The 8,650-nt window shown below is 38.8% G+C and overlaps 1 protein-coding gene across 1 annotated transcript in view; it reads right to left on the bottom strand.

Moving 5' to 3' along the window:
- The window catches only part of MORC3 (MORC family CW-type zinc finger 3), an 18,757-nt gene extending 10,345 nt beyond the window's left edge, over nt 1-8,412 (bottom strand). Inside the window, exons 1-8 of the mRNA XM_031065025.1 lie at nt 8,345-8,412; nt 6,910-7,042; nt 3,721-3,935; nt 2,478-2,625; nt 1,286-1,433; nt 1,069-1,200; nt 666-785; nt 163-260 (exon numbers count right to left, since the gene is read on the bottom strand). Coding sequence (XP_030920885.1) covers nt 163-260; nt 666-785; nt 1,069-1,200; nt 1,286-1,433; nt 2,478-2,625; nt 3,721-3,935; nt 6,910-6,941 — 893 coding nt within the window. The 5' untranslated portion in view covers nt 6,942-7,042; nt 8,345-8,412. The remainder of the gene's footprint in view (nt 1-162; nt 261-665; nt 786-1,068; nt 1,201-1,285; nt 1,434-2,477; nt 2,626-3,720; nt 3,936-6,909; nt 7,043-8,344) is intronic.
- Nucleotides 8,413-8,650: the final 238 nt, after the last annotated feature.

The raw sequence follows: 8,650 nt of genomic DNA, 5'->3' as shown, positions 1-8,650 counted from the left end.
AAAGAGGGGGCAGACAAAAAAGGATCTAAAAAGAGCTGTTTGCATTTAAACCAGGTTTGGCCACAACACCAGGAACTTTTACTCTTCCTATTTAAAGAAGCAGCTTTATCAAATGTTTCCCAGGAAATGATAATATGGGCTAGAAAATGCAGATAAAAATACCTGTATTCATTGGTGTAGTCAAAATCTTGTTTGTTGTGAGTTGGTTTTAGGAAGTTGCATTCAATAATCCCAACAACACCCACACCCATGTTGTTTGCCTGCAAGGAATTAAAGTTTATCAGGAAAACCAACACAAAATCCATGTCAATATTGCAAGAGTTTGCTGGAGGTAATTATTAACTGTATCTACACTGGGTAAAAAGAATTTTCTGGCTTATGACTCCTCTGCAAGGAGAAAGTCTTGATATAAACCCCCTAAAGAACAAATCCTCTGCTCCACCCCTCTTTTTGTCCTGAAAGATGTGATCAGATTCATATTTTTGTATCAAACAGCTCAAAACCAAACAATTTAATATAATTTTTAACTGCTGCACACAGTAAAAAAGGTGATTGTATAAAGTATACATCAATATCTTGCTTTCCATCCATATTCTTTTTTAAAATCAGTGTTTGAATGAAATTTTTTTAAGATGTTGAAATATTCTGAAGCCTCAATTTCTTACCTTTAACTGACAGCCAACTCTTTCATAAGCTTTGATGAGTCTGTTTTTGTGGTACATCATTATTCCATAATGATCTTTGTTCCTGCAGTTAAATCCAAAAGTAATTCTGACTGTTTTGGCCTTTGAGCAGATATTAAGGAAAAACAGGGTGAATCTCATGAAACACAAAAAAATTAGAGTTACTCTGAGTGGGTCTTAGAGCTTTCTTTTCTTATATTGAGATAATTCCTTCCATAGGACTTTAAAAACAAAAAAAAAAAACCAAAAACCCAAAAAAAACCCCAAAACAAACAAACAAACAAACAAAAAAAACCAAACCAAAAACTGACCCAAAATTCTTTAATATATCTGAACAAAACCCAGTCACAGAATTCAGTTCTGCAAAGGAAATAGTAAAGGATACATTGAGAAATTTGGGTCTGTAAATATCCCTCTCGATGAAGGCCAGACTCTTGGAAACCAGCTGTGTTTTCACTTTCTGCCCTCTCAGGATGATCTGCATGGTTGGCTTCAGGTACAAAATACTGCAGTAAGCCTATAAAACAGATTCTATTAAAATTAAAACATTTGCACCCTCCAGCTTCCAAAAATAATGCCAATTTTAAAAATCCAACACGTACTCTTAGGGAGTAATCACTTTCTGGAACAATCTGGTCCATCCTCTCTTGTTTTTTGTAGCCTCTTTTGCCTGTTTCATCCAGGTCTTCTGGAATTCTGATGTCGTATTTGTCCTTGTCAAAGTCAAATTCTGGTTTGTCATTTTTATCTCTAAGAATGAAGATGGGAAAATGTATTAATTATAGGGGAAAAAAGCAAATACATGAGGAGGTGTTGTGGTGGAGCCAGGAAAGAAGGACAAAAAGGGGAATTCCTCAGAGATTTGCTAAAATACACATTTGAGTCCAGCTTCCCATTTTTAAACTGCTTGTTCCAGTTATTCCACAAAGAACCTCCAAATCCTTCTGTGTCTGCATGCACTGAAAGAAAATATGAAATTAATGAGTGGTAAGAGAATGGATTTGTCTTACTTTCTAAGATTCCAGATGCTTCTATGTTTGTGCACACTGAAAGAAAATATTAAATTAGTGAGAGGTAATAAACTGGATTTCTCTTAGTTTCTAAGATTCCAAATCCTTCTGTGTTTGCATACACTGAAAGAAAATATGGAATTAATGAGATGTAAAAGACTGCATTTTTTTTACTTTCTAAGATTCCAAATCTTTCTATGTTTGCACACACTGAGAGAAAATGTGAAATTAATGAGAGGTAAAAGACTAGATTTTTTTTTACTTTCTAAGATTCCAGATGCTTCAACGTTTGTATATACTGAAATAAAATCTGAAATTGATGAGAGGTAAGAGACTGGATTTCTCTTAGTTTCTAAGATTCCAAATGCTTCAATGTTTGCATACACTGAAAGAAAATATGGAATTAATGAGATGTAAAAGACTGGATTTTTTTTACTTTCTAAGATTCCAAATGCTTCAATGTTTGCATACACTGAAAGAAAATATGAAATTAATGAGTGGTAATAAACTGGATTTCTTTTACTTTCTAAGATTCCAGATGCTTCTATGTTTGCATATACTGAAAGAAAATGTGAAATTGATGAGAGGTAAGAGACTGGATTTCTCTTACTTTTTAAGATTCCAAATCTTTCTATGTTTGCATACACTGAAAGAAAATATGAAATGAGTGAGATGTAAAAGACAGGATTTCTTTTACTTTCTAAGATTGCAAATGCTTCAACGTTTGCATACAGTGAAAGAAAATATGGAATTAATGAGATGTAAAAGACTGGATTTCTCTTACTTCCTAAGGTTCCAGATGATGATCCTGGTGCCCTTTTTGCCCATGATGGCATCCAGCTCTGCCAGCAACTTCTCCTCAGTAGAGAACAAGGAATGGGTCAGGATGGCCTTGAGGCTGTTCCTGGATTCTGCTGGGTCACTGATCTGCCGTGGGCACTGTTAAGGACAGCGACTGGGAATGCAGCAAAATGTCAGAAAATGGGGAAATTTCAGGACTCACTTCCCAACTTCTCTTTCCACATCTCAGAACTCCTACAAGGTTAAAAGTTTTAGCTGATTACAGCATGTCCCAGAATTTTCTGGCTTATGACTCCTCTCCAAGGAGAAAATGTTGATATAAAGACCCATATATAGGTTTGAAAATTTAAAAATTTGATATAAACTTTTATATAAATTAATTTTTTGATATAAATGATACCAAATTTAAAATTTGATATAAAATTATATTTTTAAAATTGATATAAATTCGAAATTTTGATATAAATTTGAAACTTTGATATAAACACTGATATATAAATTTTGATATAAATTTGAAATTTTGATATAAATTTGAAACTTTGATATAAACACTGATATATAAATTTGAAATAAATTTTACATAAATTCATTTTTATATAAATTATATCAACTTTAAAATTTGATATAAAATTGTATTTAAAAATTGATATAAATTTGACGTTTTGATAGAAATTTGACATTTTGATATAAACACTGATATATAAATTTTTAATTTTGATATACATTTTCATATAAATTATATCAAACTTGGAAATTTGATATAAATTTGAAATGTTGATATAAATTTGAAAAATTTCTCCTCTCCAAGAAGAAAATTGATATAAACATCCACATGTAAATTTAAAAATTTGATATAAAATTTTCACATAAATTCATTTTTTATCTAAATGATATAAATTTGAAAATTTGATATACATTTGAAATTTTGATAAAAATTTGAAAAAGTTCTCCTCTCCAAGGAGAAGATTTTGATATAAACATATACATCTAGATTTGAAAATTTGATATAAATCTTCATATAAATTCATTTCTGATTTAAATAATAGCAAATTTGAAAATCGGATATAAACTTGAAATTTTGATATAAACTTGGAATTTTTCCTCTCTCCAAGGAGAAAACTTTGCTATCCACACCCCCAGAAGCAGCCAAAGCTTTCCTTTGTGTGGCGTTATCCCCAGATCTGGGCCGCAGCCCCAGCTTTGCCCCGGGTGTGCAGGAAGGATATGCTGGTTGGTGAAGGTGACGATGGGAACCATGACGTGCTCTGCCTTGGTGACCTCCAGGAAGGTCTGGGACAGCAGCCCCACGCTCATGGTGTCGCCATTCTTGGTGAAGACGATGGCGTCCTTGCCCAGGCGCATGGAGCCCGACTTGAAGCCGTTGCCGTAGAGCCCCACGGGGACGCGGCCGTTCACCACCGACTTCTCGCTGAAACCGAAGCTGCAACGGGGAAACACGGGAGGGTGAGGCCTCAGCTTTGAGCTTTTATGGTGTTCAGAACCTGTGCTGCTTTAGGATGTACTTCTGAGCTTCACATTATGGGATGGTGAGCTCTGTGCACAGAGCAGGGAGACAAAACAATTCCTGCTCCAGCTGGGCACCAAGGACAAATGATCCAAATCTCAGCCCAGGAGCACAAACACCGTGGGCTGCAGAGAGAAAAACAAGCAGGGTGGGACTGTGTTCCAGACTGCAGGGCAAGATGTATTCTATTACCATCTGCATGGCAGTTATCTTTTGTCAAGTGGGCAGTTTTCCTTATCTCTTCCACGATCACTCCTCCCTCAGGAGGGGACCTCTGCTGATAACAGTCATTGAATGTCACTGCGTGGCTGATAAGAGCTACAGCATCCCATTGGGAGATGTGAGCTCAGAGGGAGGAGCCAAGCATTCCTACCTGGATATAATCTGGAGATTCTGGAACACCAGCACAGCTTCTGCACTGGTTTCCCCAGAGGAACAGCACCTGCCTCTTCTTCCACTGGATCATTGGAGGAAAGACTACACCCTTTTCTCCAGGATCCCTGCTCCAGCAGAACCACCCCTGACACTGCAGGAGGACTGCAGCCACAATTCCAATGGGACTGCTGCCAACACCCTGACCCACAGGGTGTCAGGCTGTGTTCTGACTCTGTCAGTGTTGTTTTAGTTTACTGCATTGTTTATTTTTATCCTTTTATTTTCTTCCCTATTAAAGAACTGTTATTTCCTGCTCCCATATTTTTGCCTGAAAGCCCCTTAATTTAAAATTTATAGCAATTCGGAGGGCTGAGGAGAGTTTACATTCTCCATTGCAGGGGAGGCTCCTGCCTTCCTTAGCAGACTCCTGTCTTTCCAAACTGAGACAGACTGCAAAACCTAAAGCTGGAATTGGACAATGATCTCCAAGATGCAAATGGAGCAGTATTGTATTTGTGGGGTGCCTCGTGGCAGGGAGGAATGATGACTCTGACTCCATGTTCTCAGAAGGCTAATTTATTATTTTATGATACTATATTATATTAAAGAATGCTGTACTAACTATACTAAAGAATACAAGAAGGATACTTAGAGAATGCTAAAAGATAACAATGAAAACTCATGACTCTTTCCAGAGTTCCCACACAGTTTGACCCTGATTGGTCAGTAAGTCAAAACAACTCACATGAAACCAATGAAACAATCACCTGTGGGTAAACAATCTCCAAACACATTCCACATGTGAGCACAACACAGGAGAAGCAAATGAGATAAGAATTTGTTTTGCTTTTTCTCTGAGGCTTCTCAGCTTCCCAGGAGAAATCCTGGGCAAGGGGGTTTTTTTCCAGAAAATGACTGCCACAGAGCAGAACTTACAAAAGTGAGAGACCTGGTGACTGGTTGTCCATTTTGGGACCATTTTGGTTCATCTTGGGTGCAGCCCTGGCTGGGTTCTGGTGCTGCCCAAGGTGCATCCATGGAGTCCTTTTAATAAATCCCTGCTTTATTCTTCAGCTCTGCCCAGCCTCTGCTCTAGGGCAGCCTGCACAAGGCATCAAGGGTGGGAAAAAATCCCTACAAAACTTGAGGGTTCAAAAGATGCAAGTGCAGGACTTGGCCAATTATTTAACCCAACCCTCTTGTTTTAGAGGTCAGGGATTCCTGAACAATTAAATCCCAAAATCACCTGGACAAAGCTGCTAAAAGCACACAGCAAAAACTCAGGGGAATCTACTTTCAACTTTTAAGTACAGAACAGAAATATCTATACTTAGAAATAAGTATGGAATTAAAAGTTTGGAATTGGGTGAAAAAGCATTTTTATGGGATTCTGGTAGTTATTCTGTAATTCCACAATAAATACTAATAAAATCCCCTATCCCTGTCTTTTTTCTCTCTCCACTTCCTAGAAAAATTTGATTCACAAGTTTTCCATTTCTGTATCACACTTCAAGTAAAACAGGGAACTGCACATGGAATTTAGGATTTATTATGGTCTCTAACAGAAAAATAGCAGTTTGAATTCAAGCTTGTTCAAATTTAAATCTGCACGCAGAGCAATGTTTTAAACTAGGAGAGAAATTGCACAGAAAACTTTTAGCTCCTGTAGAAATAAGAGAAAAATCAGTTCCAACCCTACAGAATATTTAAAGGTAAATAGACAATCATTTAAAAAATAGAAAATCCATTAATTTTTCTACAATGCATTCTATTATTAATATTCCAATGGGTTTGAGCTGAAAATCCCTTTTTCTCTCATTCACTAACTTAAACTAAAGCAAGTCTGTGTCCACAGTGACCAAAATCCCCTCTCAGGGGGTGCTTTTGTGCTTTTAGCACTTCACGTTGTTTGTTTGTTTGTTTTTCCTATGATCTAGAGAGATTTTCCTTGGGATTTCTAGTGGTTGAAGATGTGAAAGCAACTTCTGGTCTTCAAAGCTCACCAGCATTTTATATTCTGTAGTTGTGCTTTTCACATAAGGAGGCAATTCTAGCTAAATCACTTAAGCTCACTAGATTAAACACTTTGTACAGTATAAATTTTTCTGAGTTTGAACACATTTACAAAGCAATTCTGCATCAAAAATTGGTGTCTAACATGGTTTATTCTTGCTTGAACAAATTTAATAATAATAATAATAATAATGGTAGTAAAAACAAAATATTTGAATTCTCCTTATCTCCACTAGCAGTCACTACAGAGTCTCCACAGCATAAAGGGAAGGCTGAGAGAAAGGATAAAAGGAAATTATGAGGTAAAAGTTCCCTGACAAAGTTACAGGGAAGCTTTAGCAGCATCTGCCTGCTCTGGAGTCTCACCTGGACCTTTAGAACCTTCAGAAATGCTGAATTTATCAGCAAAACCATTGAATTACAGATGAGAAACAGGAATACAGTGAGCAGTAGCAGAAGCAGAGGTGGAATTTGTAGCAGGCAGGTGCCAGGAGGTGCCCACCTGAGCATTTTGTGCAGCTTCTCAGAGTTCATGCCGTTGCCGTTGTCGGTGAAGGTCAGGCAGATGTTGTCGTTGATGACGGTCTTGTCGATCCAGATCTGTTTGGCACTCACATCTGGATCATAGGCATTGTCTGAGGGCAAGGAAAGCAGCGTGGGACACCAGAAACCAAAAATTAACTGAGTGCAGACACATTTTAAAGTCAATCAGAGTGTTAGGATGGAAGAGCAGCATCCAACCCACGAGAACCTCACCCAAACCAACACAAAACTCCCCAGATTATCAATGGCAATGACACAAAGACCAAAGATGGAGCTGCAGGTGAGCAGCTCACAGGAGAACAGAAAATGAAACCAAGGCCAGGTTCCAGTTTCATTTCCTGCCTGCAGAGCAGCTGATGCAATGTCTGCTTTCTCCCAGCCCTTACTGAGGGGAGCTGCAAAATGCTTTAGACTCAACTTTCTGTTTACAGGATGTGAAAATCAAACACGAGTAAAGAGAAACCAGGGCTCCACAAAGCCCTCCTGGCAGCAAAGCCAGGCCCACCTCAGCTGCCCCAACACCACTTCTGTCCATCTCTTCCCCTCATCACTAGGGATTTGTGAGGGGGAGGAAGGGTGGGATGTGATGGCACCTCTGCCTCTCTGCCTGCTCCCCAGGTTCAGCTGAGAGACAGAAAACAGCTCAAGCCAATAAAGGAATCACAGGTTGGTGATTGAAACCTTGGCAGGTTTCTTCCTATAAACTTTAAGTCCAAATTGCATCACAGTGAAATATTTCTTAAAATGTATTTCAGCATCACAAAAGAAGACAGAGAGGTACAGCTGAGAGTTTGGAAGTATCTGGAGTGTGAAAAGAGCTGAGCTGATTGAACAGATTGCACTCCCAAAACAGCCAGGCCTTTCCACAGCCACAGGGCTCTGGTTTCCTCCTTTGGGACAGCTTTGGCCTCATCCAGCTGAAAAATCCCTGCTTTCTTCTGTTAGGTTGATTTTCTGGAGTGAGGGAAAGAAAAGGAAAGGGGGGAAAGGAAAAGGAAAAGGGGGGAAAGGAAAAGGAAAGGAAAAGGAAAGGGGGGGAAAAAGGAAAGGGGAGAAATGTGTGACCAGAGGAGTTGCTCCCTTTGGCAGCAGCAAAGTGCTCGGTCAGCTTGGCTGGGGTCCCAAGCCACACCTCTATTTTGAGGAACCAGCTCATCACTTCCTGACTGTGGAAAAGAGGAACACTGGAGATGTCCAATTAACTTCTGCTCAAAATCAAAGGCAAGATGATCATCAAGAGCTAACAAACAGATGCACAAGCCCCAGGTAATGCAGGTAACAGGACCATAAAAAAAGCAAAACACTGAGGATATTCAGCCAGGTCTTCCCCTAAAAGGAAGGAAAAAAGGTTTGTAACAAGAAACAAGGATTATTCCAAGCCATTGATCACCTACCTATGAGTTCTGCAATTGCACTGAAGGGCCAGGTGTGACTGGTGGAGTTGGTGTGCAAGAACTTTGGGCACAGCTGGAATAAAGCACAAGCAGGGCATTAGTTTGTGCTCTCCAAGGCAGAAACCAGGCTGTTAAATAAAGGAAATTTCATGAGGCTGGTTTGGACAACACCACCAAAAGGCTGTAATTTAACTGATTTCTGGGTATTGGCAGGAAACATTTACACAGCTCTTGAAGAGGAAATCCAGCACATTCTCAGCATGGGCTGTCATCCTCACATTCTTTACCTTTATGAAAATGTAAGGA

Source organism: Geospiza fortis, unplaced genomic scaffold (assembly GCF_000277835.1).
Source record: "Geospiza fortis unplaced genomic scaffold, GeoFor_1.0 scaffold623, whole genome shotgun sequence".
NCBI lineage: Eukaryota > Metazoa > Chordata > Aves > Passeriformes > Thraupidae > Geospiza > Geospiza fortis.
This window is presented reverse-complemented; position numbering and strand designations above follow the sequence as displayed.